Consider the following 19087-nt stretch of genomic DNA (forward strand, 5'->3'; position numbering starts at 1 on the left):
TCCTCCACCACCGTGCTGGTTTCCAGCTGTGCAGAAGCTGCATGGGTGTATTGAGTTGGCTTTCCCCCGTTAGGTTCCTTTGTCAAATTAGTTATAGCCTACACAACTTATGGAAAAAAGGACTAGTAGAAGTACTGGCATGAGACAGAAGTGCAATAGGCAGAAAGAAGCCTTCTCCACACAGCTCTGCAAAGCAAAACAAATGAGCAATGATCAGTTTGCTGGTTCTGTTAAAATTAGCGTGTGAGGATGACTTCCTGTTGCTCACATATGTCCAGAGATGGCTACAGGAGGTAACATGTGCATTGAGATAAAAGACCAATATTATACTCTTGGCTGTTTGCCAAGAAAGGTGTTTTTAATTTCCTGGAGGCAACATTTCTGACCTGCGGGTTTGTATTGATTTTCTATCATCTTAAACATTTTGCTAACTAGCTGTTTAATTGCTACATTATCAGTTTTGATAATGAACATTTGTGCTAACCCTAGAAGAGAAGAGCATTTATGTACTCAGTGAAGCAGTACCTTGCCAAAGGATTTGTACAAATTTCCTGTTGATTGCTGTACTGATGCCCAAAGTGAATCTGTGGCTGAAAGGTTCCTGGATGAATCCAAGATTCAGGACTATGGTAGAATAGAAGCATTTGCTAGCTTACCTGATCTGCAGTTTACACAGATGTCTGAAGGCTGAAGTTTATTGACAAGGTGTTGGCTCAGACGGCTAAGATGTTCCATCCAGTTTTACCTGAAGATCACTCCTTTTGAAATAAATAGGAAAGCAGCTATTGCCTTCAGTAACATTGAGAGTTGTCCTCAAGTGCAGAAATTCCCATTGAAGTCAGTGAAAATTGAGGGCAGGGTATAGACTTTTAGGCTGTGCCAAGAATGCATTTCTTGGCCCTTGTCTGAGCATTTGAAATCTGTAGGGTTTGCATGATAGGCAGCATTAGTGAGACATTAATCTGTTTTTTCCTTCATGCATTGGACAGCTGTTTATGTAACGTAGGCTGTAGAACAGGAGGAATTTCGGTTTTCATTGCTATTTGCAGTGACGTTGATCCAGTCCATTAATAGGACCAGTTCAGCAAAAGCTATGCAAGGGCTCATCAGGTTCAGCTTCTGGGCCTGCTGCCTAAAACTGTACATCCTCTGCGGTCCCCATGGCTTGACATGTGCAACAATGATATTCTCCATACCCATTATGTATAAATTTTATGACATTGAAAGAATAAATTTAAAGCTCTTACCTGGTAAGAGGCATGGGCATATTGCTGTTATGAGCATGCTTGTCACTCAGACACAGACAGAAGCTTTCTGGTAGTTTTGTTTTTTTTAATGTGCGAAATAAATTTCACTGGATGGTTCTCCTTTACTCTCTTGCTGTCTTTTTCAGATGTGGTGCTTATAACCAATACTCAAAGTATATACAATTCCTGAATCAAATAAGAAGCATCTATTGCAAAACAGCAGTAAAATAATACATTTTGCGATGACTTACAGGCTTGATTGCCTGACCTGGGCTCTGTGTTCTGGCAGAGTTTTTTGCTCTGTTTTGGAGAACATTTCCTTCTCTCCTTGGGGGAAGGAAAGTGTCATTTTATGAATTGGTAGAATGAGCTCCTGTCCTATCTGTTCTTCATTCTTCAAAATAAAAAAGTCACAAAAGAAATTGAAAAGTTGACTGTGAATCGCTTACAGTTTAGAAGTAACAGCTGTTTTTAGATGAGGCATAAAACTGTAAAACATATGTTTCTTTATCAGCCTAATTTATAGCTTGAAATATGGAAAGAGCATTTTCTGGAAATGCATGAAGTTATTGCCATTAAAATGTACAAAGGGTTGTGGTGGATTAGGCACCAACACAAATGAAGGTAGAATGTTCTTCTGAGACGTGTCCTTCCGTTCCAACAGAAGCATGTGTGTGGAAGTCCTCTGCTGTAGGAAGACAGTCTGAATTGTCTACTGTGCTTTTTAGCCTTGCATACTGGGACTTTGTGTGCAGAATTCCTGAAAAAAAGGTTTTTCTTCCCCTGAAGATGAAGAACAACCTTCCTGTTGTGTCTTTCTTTTTTTGGACCCAGCCAGTGAAACCTCTGATGTTCCCAGTTTGCCCAGTGATGCATTTTTAATGTTGAATAAGAAAGAAAAAGGCCATAAATACATGGACTGTAATGTAAAAGGAAAGAGTACACAGACGGTCCTGTTGGTCGTGTACTGAGATGCACCTCCATCTTGTGATTTACATGAAGTTGAGCTCAATCTCCAGCCTGTGGCACCAGAGAGTTGTGGAATTCAGGCATTTTGGAGTATACTGTGCGATAAGGTTTAGTTTTGAAGTCATCACTGTACAAAGGCATGTCTTGAAATTAGCAATCATAAATCTGTCAGGAAACAAACAAACAAATTAGCTAGGACACGTGCTGGAAGATCCAGTATGCTTATCAAGAAACTAACTGGATTCTCCATGGATTTAATAAGATTTTTGGATCAGATCTTCTCTGCAGTTTCCAATTGGCTGAATGGGGGCATTGGTTGAGGGCTACTGATCCTTTATCCAGGCAGTTTCATTCATCCCTCTGTCAAAGTGCTCCTGCTCCACTTCCTCCTGTTCTACTATGAAGCAAACAAATCAGAACAAGGGTAGAAGCAATGTTCCTCATGCTCCCCTGACTTAGACATTGTTTGTTTTTGCGTTCCAACTGTGGCAGATAGAAGTCTTTTCCTGCCCGCAGTTTATTGCTTATTACTAGCTACTAAAATAATACCCTGCCACAGGCCACAAAAATGTTCCCCTATAAGCCACTTGTGAGAACTGCCTTAGCCTTAAAAATAGGAAGGTCTTCCTTGGAGAATCGTCCCTTCAGAGGGAAGGATCTGCCAGGACATGGGTAGATCTGGTCTAGATTTTTTTTTTTTTTAATCGTTTTGTCTAATTCTTGGAGGCAGTGAGGGGACAGCAGACTAGATGACAATAGAAAGCAGTGCCTTGGCTATTTAGTTAACAGACTATGCCCGCAAAGTGTAAAGCTGTTTTGTGGACCTCTTATGTAGTCTTGGGACAAATTTGCATCACATATAAGTCAAAAGACAAGAAAGTCACACCATAACTCAAGTAACAAGAAGGAAAGTATGTATTTAGTCCAGCTAATCTATCAATTTGGATGGACCACATTCCAGGGATGGGCCCTATTTCAAATGAAAACTGGCTCCAGATGTGCCATCCAGAAAGTTTCCTACAGTTTTGTGTCAACACTTCTGTACTTGACGTAGACAAAATAGGGAAGGGAGGTACTAAGAGACCACCAAAGCAGCCAGTCAGCACTGTTACCCTGACTCTTACCGCCTTGCCCATAGATCAGCTATTGACGTGAAATCTGAATTCTTATCTGTGCCATCTTCTGAGGCAGGATGTTTTGGGTGAGATGGATTGCCAAATAGCAGACCGAAAAGGAAGTTTGCAGTTTTGCATTTAAGTGCTGGGCGAAATTTCCTCAGGGAAATTCTGATACTGACACTGAGTAAGAGTGTTTGGCTCTGCTATGAGCAGAGGCAGAAACCCTGGGAAAGGATTGCCTTCCCTGTCCACTGTGATGCTGGTATGTATATCTGCAGTCACTGTCCTGTGGCAGTAAATGGTGAATACTGCAGTTTGCTGTTAAACATTTCAAAGGGTTTGGTGAGAGGGAGCATTACAGGGAAAGAAAATAGTACCGAGCTTGCCTGTAATTATACCAAAGTAATTGACTGGCCTCAACGGGGTGGCGTGGGCGTAACTGAAAGCCCAGAATATCTCATTAAATCTCTTCCTACCTACTGCATTCACCATAGTCATCCCAAGGTTCTCAGATGCTGCAGATATGACCATAGCCTTAATTACAGGGTAACAGGGCAAGCCGCAGGAGAAAGAAAACAGCCCCAGATCTTCAGCAAATGAACAAAGAAGTGTGAGCTATTCAGTTTATTCCTGAGGCTTGCTCTACTCTGACATATGCATGAGGTGCACGCTGCCTTCGAGTAATTGTTGCGGGGTGGCCTCCTGCACTGAGGAGCTGCAAAGCAGGCCTCCTGGGAGCATGAGGTTTCTGACAAAGCATATACAAGCAATTCTTCTTTAATGAGCATTTGAGCCTGCTATTTCCTTTTGCAAAAACCTCTTTCCCCTAACAAAGAGTTTGGAAAGGCACTTTAAAAATATACGAATTTCTCACATCATTGCATGAATTGTGGTTTTAAGAAAAAAAATAGATATTGCAGACAAAATCCCTCTGGCTTGTAACTAAGCAGCATGTGCTTCCTGCACAACAACAAAGAGAGTTGAGGACAGAGAATTTCCATAGCTGTCAGATAAAGGGGGCCAGAGCAAACTGAGACAACTATCCTGAAGTGACTGCCTTTTCACACTGAGAAACCAAGATAGAGCTGGGGCTGAAGACACAGAAAGGAGGGTTTTGAAGGCAACCTGAAAATTTTAAAGAATCGATTTAAAATTCCAGTTTTGGTAAGTTGTCTGTGGACCAATACCATTTTCCTGAGGCTGATGCCTTCTGTCTTCCAAGGACCTCCTTCCATCTTTCTCATTCAGGTAGCCTTGGTGGAGGTGAAAGCCCCACACTTATTTTCCAATGTAACTGACTATTCCAAACTGTACAGCTCTAGATTTTTCTTCTAGCAAAATGCCAGTTCTAGTGTCACACAACATTTCTAGGGTGTGTGTGCCTATACTATGGAACAGAAGTTGTCTGCTGTTGTGTTGCTCTGTATAGGAATTGTCCCCTCACATCTCTGAAATTGAATGCAGCCCCAGGCAGCCCCTCCCAAAAAGGGTACCTCAAACTAGGAGGTGAGAATAGGGAACAAAGATGGATCTCTGTGTTAGGAGGGACTAGCAGAGTTTTCAGCGTTGAAAACCAAGCACACATGGTGGATAAGGTGAGCAGGGAACAGGCTACTTGCTGTCACCCCAAAACAAGAAACATCCTAGCAGCTACTGCTAGCAGCACTTTAAAATAGATGAAAGGAAGTACTTTTCACATGGCATGTAATTAAATTTATGGCACTGCTGTTACTCATTGGTGGAGACCAGATGTCAGGATGCTGCAGGGCTTATCTCAGTTTTGGGTATCCCAGTGATTCCCATAACTGCCTGTTCCATTCCTGAGAGTGGGAGGGAGGGAGACTTGTGTGCAGCTGTGGAGATTTTAGTACGCACAGGCAGACTGGCAGCCTTGACAGCAGTCGTGATGGGTCATGATCATGACTGGAATGAGCAAAAGAGTTGCTCTTTGTCTCAGGAGACTTCTTTTTCAGTTTCACATGCAGTAACAGGTAATGGCAGAGTTAAATGGCACACGGTGTGTCTCTGTACTGCAGAAAAGCCAGAGCATGGGGAGGTTTAGAAGGGTCTTTCCTTCAAAGAAACCGAACACATATATAAAACCAGTACTGACATGAAAAGAATTTCCTTATTCATTTCCTTGGTAAGTAATTTGAACATGTTATCCTCGCTTGTCCTTGAATCTGGTGTTTGCTCTGTATATAGAAATGAACACTTGTACAGAACAGGTTTTATATAGTTACACAGGATATAAGCTATCTATTTACATTTTACTCATGGTTATTATAGCTTTGCATATTTGCAGGGTCTGCTTTTAGGATTCCAGAGACATCTACATGCGATGCAAAGTCTTTCACAGCTGAGAAGTTCCTGTGCTGGCTGCTGCATTTAACATTATATGAGTCCTTCTGCTGATGTAAATTGTCCTACCATCCATAAATCTTGGAGCTCACCCTAGAATAAGGTTACCTTGAAAAGCTATTGCCTGGCTAAGAAAAACTTGCTTTGATATTAGACACCAGAGCTTAGAATCTGAAGGCAAATGCTTCAGGATGGAGATGTTGTGGTTTCCTCCATCTCCCTTCCACACAGATCTTGAATTGTCCCTGCTGTCCACCTCACAGCCTCAGGCTCCAGGTTGAGTGTCTATGTATTGCTGTGCTGTCTGGCCTGTGCTGCATGAGGTGTTAGAACTACTGCAAGCCCCAAACCTCCCAAATCATGTATCAGGAGCCAGAAAAGCTTGGAGATTTTGAGATTTTGTACAAAATGTTAATATTTCAAAAGCATTGGGGGGTTCTCCTCCCAGATTACCATGATAACCAGGCGGATGATGAAGTACTGCTTGCTTACAGTGCTTCTGCAGCTTGCTCTTCTGGAGCCCACACCTAATACAGTTCCTTGAGAAATAATACAATGGTTGTGTGCATTTCCTACTGCATTTGTACATTTTTTTCTTTTGATAATCTGTATACACATGGTTCTTTGGCAATAAGCATGTTTGGATCGGGATTAAATAAAAATAGGTAAGCAATTTGATAGAGATAAGTGGAAGTGTCTCATATCGGCTTTGCCTGTGGCATTTTGTTCCTCTTTGTGATTACTCAGTAGGCTTGCAAAAAGATAAATATTGCAGTTTTGATAAGAAATACTCAGGGATCAAAGTGAAACTGACCTTGTAGTTATCTTGGGATTTAACTATTAACCCAGCAGTTTTGGAGGGGAGGGTGGGAGGGTGGCAGCACACCTTGAGTAGTGGCAAAGGTACAACGTGCGCCGTTCCCATAAGGAGGTGTGTGGTGAGCCATGTGCAGAGCCCATCACTGCCGCTGCAAGAGGAGTTGCTGTCCATGCTTACTGCAGATTTTGTTTGTTCTCCGAGCTGGGATTTGGTCCCGCTGTGTCAGCTGCAGAAACTGTACCTCGCTTCTTCAACCCTGCCTCTTGGCATGAGATTAGCTGCTACACACAGCTCAGCGTGGCGCTCTCTGCGACCGCTGATCCATGAGCGAGAGGTGTGACCTGTTCTCAGCTCTGGTATTTCAAGAATTGTTGGGGTTTTACATGGATTAATTTGAAATGTCAGAAAACACAAATGTTGCAGCTTTCTATGTGTTTGTAAATGTATTTGTGAGACCTTCCCTCATCTCTCACCAGTGGGAAGGAAATGGTAGCCCCTGTGCTTGTTACCTCTCCTTGACTGTCTGGTTTAGGCTTGTCAGGAAGAGTGAATGGATGTGAGATGAATGAATCTGAATGGGGACTTAGATGACTGGGCTTCTCACTGGCAAAAGACTGCAAACACATTGGCACAAGTTTATGGTTCTTCAGAGCATATAGGTGGCAAGCATAAATGATTATTTACAGATTAGTAAGCAAGGTCCATGCCCAGAGAACTCCTCTGTAGACAAGGAGTCATTTTGATCTGTCACGCTTCAGGTACGAAAGAGCTATGGGAACATCGGTGAACACAAACAAAAAAATGTTTGCAGTTTAGCTCCTAAATGCTTACACATGAATAGTACGCAGCACAAAAGCTTTGCCAGGGTATTTATATCGGGGAAGTTTCCAAGGCGATGTATATCTTACCAATTCTCCCAGTAATGTAGACACATCAGTTCTCAACACGGCACCAGCTGTACCAGAAGAAAAGACATTTTGCACATAGGAGTTGCTGTTACCCACTGCATTTTGCAGCTTAGCTAGAAAAAATTTTCAGTGTAAGACTTGGCTGTAATCACCCAAAAGGCCATTTTTCATGATAAAAGCAAAACAATCAGGGAAAGTGGAGCAGGCTGAGATATCAGATCTGGCACTATGGGCATGCCAGGTCTGGCTCACGTGTTAGACCAGGTTCAGACTGTGGTGGGAAGGGAATGTGCACCCACTGTCACCAGTGGTTGGTAACACAGGTTTAGCTCTCAGTGGCCTTATCTAATTTTGGACTATCAGGTATGCTTTACAGCATGCCAGGACTAGCAAAAAACTCTTGGATGTGTATATGAGCGGATGTTGGCAGGCTGGGTTAATTCATGTACATTGGAAATGTTGCTTGTGTTCTCTGAAAGTCAAGGTTCACCAAAGCCAGTGGAGGCTCTGGAAAAAAACCCCACCCCACATCCCAAAACCAGTGCTTGACTGGGCCTGGTGTGTCAAAGCCAGCGTTAAGGCTTATGAAGCCCTGGCTAAAAGGGGCGGCCTTCTGCAGTGGGGCTATGCACACAAGGGTTTCCCATGAGCTCTGAATGTCACTTAGTCCTTTCCCGAAAGCAGCAGCATGGCCCCAGGCCACCCAGGCTGCTGTCTGGATGCAAGTGGCCCAATCCAGCCTGCTTTAACAAAAAAACAGTCCTTACCCAGTCGGGGGGCAGGCATCTGCCAGGACTGCAGGATTGGGCCCCAAACCCTGGAAATGAAACACAGCTCAGTCAAAGGTGATGGGAAAACAAAGTCTCCTGGAAAGAGTTAGCCGTTCAAACCAGGGGCTGGGGGGGGGACCCTGCTTTAATCTTTTTATAGTATTAAAATTTCGTGACTGAATTAAAGCCCTACTGTTTGGACTGGATGATGTTACTTAATTCTCAGAAACAAGAGCAGCTGGCCGCAGCGCAGATACCTCCTAGCAAGCCCTGCAGTGCACAGCACATCATTTAGCAGGGCTGTAAAAGAAAGGACATTTATTAGGGGGCTTGGGAGTGAAACTTAACGTGCTGGCTTGGCTTTTAGCTGTCCGGATTTCATTTCCAGCTCCTCTGTTTTAGTTTGCACTTAAATAAATAAATAAATGAAGCCCTCTTCGCCCGCCTTCCCTAACTGCTTTTTGGCATGCCTTTGGGTAAATCCCGTGCTGAGAGCCTGGGGGGGTCTTGATGTGAATGTTGTTAACCTTGTGGTGATGTAGCTAAATAGGCAAAGGTCCTGTCAAAATCCACTTTTGGGAAGATCTGGAAAAGGAGGGCAAGTAATGGAGGTGTTAAAAATCTCCTGATTGTTGGGAATTTTCACTCTGAGGAAAAATGAAAACAAAACCATGTCCTGAGCCCACCAAATAACATGAATTTCACAAACATCTATTGACACTTCCTGTTCCTTCCTCTTCCTGCCTTTCATCTGCCTCTCTCTGCCAGTTGCTTAGGTTGGCACCATCAGGGTCACCATTTCTTCCTCGCCTTCGCCTCTTTCTTTCTTTAGGTAATATGGTGGGGGAAAAAAAGGTCATAGCTTTAGGGGCTGGGTTCTTTCATTTAGCTACAGGACAAATTTCCTTCATGCAGTCACCAAAATGGACCTTGAGCTCATCCTGGTGGTCTTGCCCTACTTTGCACTCGTGGAAGGTGGCACTGGCTGCTCTCACACAACCCGTCCCGGCTTTCCCACAGCACCCAAGTCTGCCGGCAACAGCAGTGTGTCAATCCATCCATAGGTGATGGGGTTGAGAAATAGCTGATGCTATTTTTTTTAATGCTGTTTCCTAAAGTGATGAAGAACCCTTTGGAAAATATGACCCTGGGTGTGCCAGTCAGTGGTGCTCCAAAGCCCGTTGGTACCTGGGGAGACCAGCCCTTATCCCAGGGAATTTCTCACTTAAAAATGAAATAATGTAAAAAACCCCAGGTTATTGCATTCACAGTATCTAGAGCTAAGTACTTAAGTTAAATAGCTAAACTTCAAGTAAAATACTTTTAAAAAGTATGCAAATATAAGTACTTGAAATGTTAAAGTATTAAATCTGTAACTTCAATTTTGAAATTCCTGGAAATGCACACAGTGGCACTGTGAGTAGCAAGAGCTACCATTCTTCCACACTTTGGAAATCAGCTTATTTCCTTATAGGCCCACTTTCACTTAGCCACCCCTCCCTGTGCTAGATAATACACCTGCAGTACTTTCCACAAGAAACATGTGAATGCTTAGCAGCTGTGGCTGGATTTTTTACCCCTGTATTTGGTGTTTTAGGCTTGAATAGCCTCACCCTTTGCCTTCCCTATGCTGGCGGACAAGTGCTGACGCCAGCAGTGTGCTGACCTTCTAAAGCAAGTGCTGTGACCAGCGCTGGTGGGGCGACCCCAGGGAGCAGGATGAAGCTTTCTGGCCTTCCCACAGGTGCCGCGCGTGAGCCAGACCAGCCGCCATGCTCGCTGTGGCTTTGCTCCCCGCCTGTGCAACTGCCACCATTTTTGAAGTGCACCTTTTTTTCTCCTGGCTGACAGCTCCTTGCAAATTTTGGGAAAGAAGCTGGTACAGAGGAGGGCATACATGCCTGTGTCTGGCACCAGCTAACGGGGTGCTGTTAATTCATCACTTGGTTATTAATTAAGCTGGGCAGGATCTGAACAGCAGAGCTGTCAAGAGGGCAGGGTCCCAGCAGCACACTGAGAAACCAACAGCAGCATGAGAAAAGCACTAAGGGCCATATTCTGGCTCTGGGAGCTAACGTGCTAGCTTCAGTGGGAGCCATGTGCACGTAACTGCTGCCAGGGGACAGGCTCAAAAGTTTAGTATTTCTCTGAACGAAGTATAAAAGCAATTATGAGCTTGGCCTGGGGCACTTGGGGCTGAATTCATAACCATCTGGTGTTAATGGCCTGAAGTGAAACTTCAGGCAAAGGTTTCATTTTGCTTATTATTCATCAGGAAAGTCCTAGCCAGCGACTGCAGCTTTCCTCATTAGTGGTGGAACATCGTACCTGCTGCCTTGCTGAGGGGGCAGGGGGATACAGCAGCCCTGTTGCTGCTTTGCTTTGACTTTAAGCAAGTGGCACCGAGCATTGACAGTGAGGGACTGCTTGGAGACCGTAGAGGAATTAAGAAGCTGAATATAATATGTATCCTCCCACCCTTTTCACTTCCCTGAAATTAAATTTAATATTCCTAAAAATCCCTGCCCAGGAGCCTATCGAATGGCTGTGCTCCTGAGACAAAAAAGTTTCTATGCTGAAATGTACTCCTAGTGTTGCCTATCCACGAACAAAAGCTGGTTTTAGGCTCTTTGTTAACACAAATCTCAGCCCCTTCCCAGGCCAAGACTGGGTGGAAGTACGATGTGGAAAGCATATACTTTTTTTATTCCAACTGAAATTTTGCAGATGAAGCCTTCCCATCCCAAATGGTGGGGACAGATGTTCAGTTTCTGAAGAGACCCTCATTGGTCTCCTACTTGCTCTGCATTGGAGGTCTCCATCTGGGAGCAACCAGTGGCCAGTGCCAAGAGGTGCGTCGGGAAACAGAGTCACAGAAGACCGTGACATGATCTGATATGTTGGTAAGGGGAAACATACAGACAGCAAAAGTGGCAAAGAAGATATCAGGTTTGTCTGAGAACTCCAAGAGAAACTCCTCTGCTTACTAAAATTTCTGACGGAGGCTTTTAGTCATTGCTGTGCAGCCCAGAAGGTAGAGAGCAAGCATTACTCACTAAGCATGAGAAATTGGAGTAAGAAATAGCACAGAACTATTCACCCTGTTTCTGTGCAGACATTCAGGCATCCCCATTAAAAATTTTGGGTCAAAACTCAAATGTTCCACATGGGAAATGTCTCTCTTCTCTGCTTTCCTTTATGTGGTCCAAGTACAGCAGCTGAAATACAGCTTGCGAAGGCTATCAGAGCTGTGTTTCTGGATCGAAATAAGTTTTCAGCAAAAATACTTCAATTCTTCCTTTCACAAAAAAAAAAATTCTCGGGGCAGGGAGGCGCTTATCTTGCTTATCTTCAAACTGCCCAGTAACCATATTGCCACAAAAGAAGCAAGAGCAGTAGAGATGAAAAGCCACTTTAAAAACCTACTTTCCCCCTGCAATCTCAGCTTCCCAAAGTCTTTGCCAGCCATTCCCCCATAACTCGATGTTAGACTCTCTCCCCTTATGGCAGGTTGTCGTGGCATGGAAAATGCTGGGGTTTGCGGCTCTCCATGGTAAGTCCTAATCACTGCGATCACACTGAGGAGCTTATCTGACCCTTAACCTTCACAGTAGGTGACCACACTGATGGTCTCCTTTGACGGTTTTGAAGAAGTTTCGCATGAGGTCACCCTTGGCAGGGCAGCATGGTAACTTGCCGCGTATTTGCTGTAAGCTGTACCATCTGCACGCTACCGATGAGTTTGCCCTTGTTTTTTTGCACGTTATCTCCCCTGAGGTGTAGAACACAGATGATGCAGATTTTTCCAGAGGTAAAATTTCGTCCTGTCAGGTGAGAACTTAACTGCGCCAATCATTTCCTTTCTCCTCCTCATCCCTCTCCCAAGACTGTTGCTCACTGGGAAGCCCGTGCTATGCTCCGACTTTTGTTTGTGGGGCTTATTTCAAGACCTGTCAGGAACGAAGCATCCTCATGGCAGCACAGCCTCAGCTTTACATCGCCATTCAACTAGCACTTTTGTCTTCTCCTGCAGTTTTTGCCAGAATCCTGAAGGCTCCTGAATCCCAAAATATCACCTTTGGGTCTGTGGTGACATTGCGGTGTGCAGCGACCGGCCTTCCAGTCCCCACCATCACCTGGCTGGAAAATGGGAAAGCTGTAAGTGTCTCTTTTTTCATGGTTTTGGCCCCGGAGAGCTGTTAGCAGCCGGAAGCATAGCCCAAGGATTAAGATGTGGGGCTGGGAGCCAGTGCCCGTGGTTTCTATTCCTGCCTTACTTAGCGCCTTGCTGTGCAATGATGTTGAGCCTGCCTCGCCTCCCTGCTGCAGTTTTCTCCTCTGCAAAACACTTTCCCCCTTCTCCACGGTGTTGCATGGGTTAATTTGTTAGGGTCTGGAAAGCCCAAGATGAAGGATACTTTAGATGCTTACAACCTTCCTCTGAGCCAGGGTTTCTAGGACTTCATCGTGGGTTTAAGTATTTCTGCAGCCATCTTTCCTCTCCTTTCTCCTAATGTGGTAACAATAACATGGCAAAATTGCTTATTTGACAAAATAACACAAACCGAGGTAGTTAGAGCAAACTGTCTTGAAGCAAAATACCTGTGGGACACCATATATGCACAGCATATTTGCAGATGAATAGATCTGAAATTTTCTAGACTGACCTAAGTGATGTGCTGAAGTATGTCATCAATTTATTCCCGGCTAGAAGCACGTCCTCAAGAAAGGCACACCCTCTTCAGCGGCAGGCACCAAGAGATGCAAATCCACTGCTTCTCACAGGAAATTGTTCCATGGTCTGATTATCCTGACCATTTAAAATAGGTGCCTGCTTTGAATTAGTCTGGCTTTCATGTCTGTGTGTAGGCTATTGCAATGCCTTCCCTTCAGCTGAACTGAAGAGCCGCTTGACACCTGATATTGCCTCTCTGGGTGCACCACAGTCACAGCAGCTCTGCAGCCTGAGCCTGCCATTGGTTTCCTTCACTCTTCACACAGTTATGGTGGACATGTTTTATACTCCCTGTGGTCTTTCAACAGCTTTTTTAAGGATGTGAGCCCCAGGGCATGATGCTGTGGAGGCAGGTGGAACAGCCACTGCATGCAGGCTGGCAATTTGCCTCCACTCTTTCTCACTGACCCCCTGTCAGCTCCAAGTTCTTTTGGCCACTGGCTGGCCATCACCATTCCTGTGGACTTGCTTGTGCCATAGGACCAATAAATCCTCTTGCTCCAGTTCCTTACTTCAGGAGGCTATCTCCACCCTGGTCTGTATCCTCTCTTTCCATGTATTAAAATATATTATTGAGGAGCCCGGGCTACTCTGCAGGCTGCCTTGCCTTCCTTGTCTCCTCTAAACCTTATTCTGTCCTCCAGTCTGATTAGGGCTAATTTTCTATATTCCCTTGAGGTCACTAGGGAGAACTGCAAAGGGAGCAGATCAGCCTCCACAGAGCCCCGTGGGTCCTTGGTAGTTTCTGGCGATAATTATTTTGAGACAACTGCAGGTGTTCACTCAAGACTTCTTCCTCACTGGGGAAGAAACCTTTTGGGGGGCCTGGGGTCCCTGGCAAGGGCAGAGTATTTCCAGAGCACAGACTCATGCTCTGCCAAGTTCCCACCAGTGTGTCGGTCCCGCAGAGAGCTGTGTGTGAGACAATGCTCAGCCCCTGCCCGGGACCACTGCCTGGCTGGTCAGATCTGCTCTGCCCCATTCCTGTCTGCAAGGCAAAGCCCAGTCCCAGGAGGGTGGTGCTCCAGACTGCCTCATTTTAAATATGGCAAGGAGACCTTAAGGAAAGCCCGTCTCTGGGAAAGTCAGACCAGGAAGCGGGTGGAATGGAGCATGTGCATTTGAGGGCTGGCTCACGAGCAAGCAATGGTGAGTCATTTGAAGATGCAATGTGCCTGTGGCATTACGGTCTCTGAACGCCGACCTGTAATTGTCCTGAGGTTTAAAAAGTGGGACTCTGCTGAGGTTATTGAGCTGCCTTTGAAGAGAAGGATGGAAACTCCTCTGTGCAGCAGCTGCCTTGCCTGCCTAAACAAACACAATTCCTTTTCCTCCTGCTATGCACCACAGGGCATCATGGACCTTAAACTGTAGTTTTCCACACCGCAAAGAATGAGTGAGCCAGGTATGAAGATGTGAAGAGGTCCTTGCTTTGGTGGTGGCTGAGGTGGCATTTTAAAGGCTAAAAAAAGACCTGCTGGAAACAAAATCTCAGGGAATGTATTTGAAAAGGGAAGGGAATAAATTAACATGAAGGGAATGGCTTGACGTTCCCAGTAGAGAAAACAACAGCTGGCTGGTGTGGAAGTCCTAGGCACAACTACCTGATGCTTTCACCTGTGATTTTCCACGGTGCATGTGACCCTGCGTACTGCTCGTACTGCTTGCGGCTACCCGAGCGCCCTTTTCCTCCTGCAGCCCAAGCTGGGAGGAGCAATCCTGGCTCTCTGTGCTCACCAGGCACAGTCCAGTGCTGCCGGGAGGGGAGCTAACAGGACGGGGGTATGCCTGAGGCCTGAGGGGTAAGGAGGGAGAGAGGACCAGATCAGCACAAGCAGCTCAGGATGAGCGGCAGCCTCTCCTGGGTGGATGCTGGGAGGCAGGGGCAGCCTGTAAACAAATTCCTCCTTTCCACCAGGGAGGTGCCAGCAGTGTCTTAGTGCTGAGTGGTTTCTGGGGAGGAAAAGAATTCTAAAAATAAATCTGACCAGCACTGTAACAAAAGAGAAACTTGTGAAAAATTATCCCCTGAGCTCCTACCCACCTGAACTTTCTTCACAGCATAAGGCCAAAAGATGTCCCTGGTCCCTGCATTTGCACAGTGACGGGCATACCACCCATCTCTGATGCAATACTTACAATAACTATGTTGGTCTGGTTACTTAGTGATTTCTTCCTATGCACGTTCCCTCACCACGACTCCAAGTTGAGCCTGAGTGAGGCAAAACAAATATATTATTTTCAGCATTTTCTTTTCAGAGAGAAACCAATCTGCTTACTGAAGATGTGATACAACACTGACACATCCCTTCTTGCTTTTTACTGTTAATACCTTTGGAAGCAGACACAGATCCCATTGAAATCATGTTTCTACTAACTTCCAGGGAGGTCAGATTGATCTCTCTAACCTCTCAGATAGATGTGTAGGTAGAGTGCTTTGCTGGGATGGATCCAGGGAGACAACTCTCACTGTCCTTAGGGCCAGGTCGCACCAGTGGGATCCACAGGCAACCACATCTTGCTTGAATTGCACCTGATGCTTCCTATCAGTATGAAGGGTAGAGCAGGCAACGCTGCTCCTTCCTACCGCTTTTGCAGGGTAGAGCCTCGGTGTACTATGTCCTCCTACTTTAATGAATGCCATATGAGCAGGAAAGACTCGAGGACATAATCAAGCCCAACTGGGCAAAATCAGCAGGCTCCAAGCTCATTTACCTGGGAATTTCTGACCTGGGAAAAGAGCTGGCCAAAATCACCACATCTGCAGCCCCTTCCATATTTCCTGGTGTGAGATAAGAAAATCTATTGGATATCTGCCAAAGTGTTGGAGCCAGAGCCCTTGCTTTGCTCATGACTGCATTGGAAGTGTGGCAGTGGTTACTTTAATCCAGAATCAACAGCTTCCAAACTCTTTTCATTTCTCACTCTGTATAACCAGGGTCTACAAAGCAGCCTCGTGCCCTTCCTTGCTAAGGCATGAATAGGCAATCTACTAGAAGAGGTCCTGGAGTAATTAGCCAGCTCAATTACATGAGCAAAACTGAGACTACAGCCCTCTGGAACTGAAAATTAATTGCAAAAGTATTGCTGAAGTGTGAAATAGGAGAGGTCTTTAACATTTGCTTTTGTCTGTGAAGTCAGCTGCTATGAAAGCACCAAAAGAACGCTGGCAGCTTTAGCTCTCTGCCACTTCTATCTGCTTGCTACATCTTTCTCTGCCAATTTAAATGTTTGGGGCTTGGTTTCTTAGATTTTCCCTTGGTTTTTTTGTTTGCCTTTGTTGGAAACACCACTGCACTGGGCTTTTCACTCTCTTAGGTTTCTGCAGGGTCTATAGCGGAAAGTGTCAAGGACAGAGTGGTTGACTCCAGACTACAGGTGTACGTCACCCGACCTGGCCTGTTCACTTGCCTCGCCACAAACAAACACAGCAAAACCTTCGGAGCTGCAAAAGCTGCAGCAACCATCAGTGTTTCAGGTATGCTGGGAAAGAAGGGGTCATTAATTTTTTACCCTTGCAATTGTAGTCCTAGCTTCCCTGCTGGAGGAGAGGAAAGGGGCATGAAGTACTCTGAAGGAGGAGGGAAAGCCTTGGAGAGCTGATAGTGTGCTGAGGGCTAAATTTGAGTACAAATGCATCCCCTGCCAGGTTATTTCCTCATATATTCTTATACTTTGGAGACTGGCACAGCTGTCATTTCCTGTATGTTTGATGCCACCTTGTACTTTATGTCCCAGAAGCACACTTGGTAAGTTCATCCATGTGGAGGAAGTCGTGGCCATGACCCAGCACGGGTGTCACCTAACAGCAAGGTGAAAATAGCTTTCATGAGCACTTCAACTTCTCAGGGGGTTGCATCTAGAAAGCAGGGAGGTTCCTGTCGGAGCAGTACCCCGCCGTGCCTGGGGTAACCTCTGCTCCCAGGGACATCTCCCAAATGGGGAAAGGATGATCCAAAGAGGAGCAATACCAATGGTCTGAGACAGCTGACAGCATTTATCACACCAAGAGAAAGGTGGCAGCTTGTGCCTTCCCTCTTGGGACAGGCAGGGGGGTTTAGTCAGAGGAAAGAGGAATCACCTGGGACTCCAGACACGGGGTGGTAGCCCTGGTCCTGCTGTTAACCCAGCATGCATCTGCCCTTCTCTCTGTGCCTCAGCTTCTACTCTGTTGAGAAAATAACCATGCCCTTTCTTACACTGGGCATTGAGACTTAGCAGCAAGCTCTGCCCCATAAGAGACTCAACACTTGGTACCATATTCCACATCCCCACTTCTGCTTTTAGCCCAGGCAAGGCTCTGCCCCACAAATCAGATCTGCAAATGCAGGAGGGAGGGCAGGTGCTTTAGGCTGGTGGGAGAAGCTGCACTGCCCTCCTCCAAGCTGCCTGTGCTCAGCAAGAAGGGAGCAGCCCCCCAGATGTGAGCAGGAGCCTGCCTTGGCCTTGTTCCAGCTCCTGAGGGTCCCACGGCAGAGGTGTCCCGGTCCTTGGCTGATGCTCAGCACTTCCTCCCTCTGCCAGTGCATCCCAGCTCCCCATGGTGCTGCAAGAGGGGGCACGGCCGTTTCTCCCACCTGTTACAGCTGCTGCCTGCAGTAATAGGTGCATAGGTGGCTTAAACAGAGGATGCTATCTGCTGGTTATGTAGGACCCAAAGGATAAGGGTAAAGGTGTGGGTTTAGGGTGCAACAGTCCACCTCAACAAGAACTGCAGTCAATGATCCACTTCCTCCTCCTCACTCCCTCTCCCCGTATGATGTCCAGTGTTGCCCAACTCTTCTTCCACACAAGAAGGTGCAAAATAAGGACTGAATTTAGCTGCATCCTTTTCAGACAGCTTACAGGTCTCAGACAGATTTCATAGCATGGAAGTCTTAACTCCCACATCTCAGAGGGGGCAATGAAGTGTCACTGATGTCTTTTCCATTTCTTCTTTCTCCTGGCTCACCACAATTCCTGTATCCGGTGCCTCCTGGCAGAGTGGAGGTAAGAATGACTTTGTGTGGGTGCCTCAGGGTTTTCTCTGGGCCAGGGAGGAGAAGAATGATGAACTGAAGGGTTTTGATTAATTTTGCTTAAATGAAGGCAGCAGGTTTCTGGATGCCAAGCATGCAGATGAGGTTCACCTGAAGGGAACACTGATCTTTTTTATACAGGCATAATTGGAGACTGGGACCAGGTAGATAAGGATGCTTCTGTATCAAGCAAGCAATGGATCACACATCAGTAAGGGTGTTTAAAATACGGTAGTGGGCAGAATATTCTGGAGTAAATTCTGTTCACAGTTACACATCCACAACTTCACTGACCTTATAAATTTACAGGCAAAAGCTTAACTGCAAGTTAAACTCCTGTCTGTACACAGCCAATGTTATGGTTCGGTGATCACAGGATTAGGGCAAGAGAGGTTTAGATATTTGTGCCAAGCAGAGTTATGGATGGGTAAAGCCACTTGTATGTGATCAGACATGCACTTTTGCTTAGTATTTTTTGGAGTTCTGAACAATTTGGCTGGCTTTTTCTTTTTAGAGTCCTAGCATATTTCTACATGCTGCACTGGCAGATCAGTCTGGAAGGAAAATGAGAGGGTTAGCCTGGGAGGAGGGCTGGGAGCTACTGGCTCTCAGAGCAAAGAGCAGAGCCTGAGAAAGTCTGAGCAAATGGCTTTGCCACTCTGCTGACACAGGCTCCCTGCAAAGGTCCTTGGCTCCCTCACAGGGGCTTGCAAGACTGATTCAGGAAGTTTGTAAGTGATATAGTGACCACCCGATGATGACGGCAGACTTATGCCTTACACCTGCACCTGTGTAGGTGTGACAAGCATGGGAACAGTGATCAAATGCTCAGCCCTTCTGTCCCGCAAGTTGTTCTCAACATTTGCTGCACAAAATTCCCTTTCTGTGATAAGGCATGAGAAACATGTTGTTGCTGCTTCTCCATTGCAGCCTGGTCCCTGTCTTCCCGCAGGTTTAAAAAGCGAGGAAACACAATATTAGCGCTGGTTGCTCTTGTCAGGCTGCTTCTGCAGCCCACTGAACTCAGCAGCACAGCTGCCCCATGCACACCTGTGCCCTCTTTTGCCTCTTGGGGCACAGGAAGGATGCACCTTTCAGATTAAGCACAATGGGCATTATCAGGAAAACGTGAATAACGTGA

At 45.8% G+C, this 19087-nt stretch overlaps 1 protein-coding gene across 1 annotated transcript in view; it reads left to right on the forward strand.

Moving 5' to 3' along the window:
* The window catches only part of MUSK (muscle associated receptor tyrosine kinase), a 55448-nt gene that overhangs the window by 15071 nt on the left and 21290 nt on the right, over nucleotides 1–19087 (forward strand). Inside the window, exons 6-8 of the mRNA XM_009286216.2 lie at nucleotides 12227–12351; nucleotides 16247–16406; nucleotides 17911–17917. Of these exons, the coding sequence (XP_009284491.2) occupies nucleotides 12227–12351; nucleotides 16247–16406; nucleotides 17911–17917 (292 nt within the window). The remainder of the gene's footprint in view (nucleotides 1–12226; nucleotides 12352–16246; nucleotides 16407–17910; nucleotides 17918–19087) is intronic.

The sequence above is a fragment of the Aptenodytes forsteri genome, unplaced genomic scaffold (genome assembly GCF_000699145.1).
Source record: "Aptenodytes forsteri isolate BGI_AS27 unplaced genomic scaffold, ASM69914v1 Scaffold103, whole genome shotgun sequence".
NCBI lineage: Eukaryota > Metazoa > Chordata > Aves > Sphenisciformes > Spheniscidae > Aptenodytes > Aptenodytes forsteri.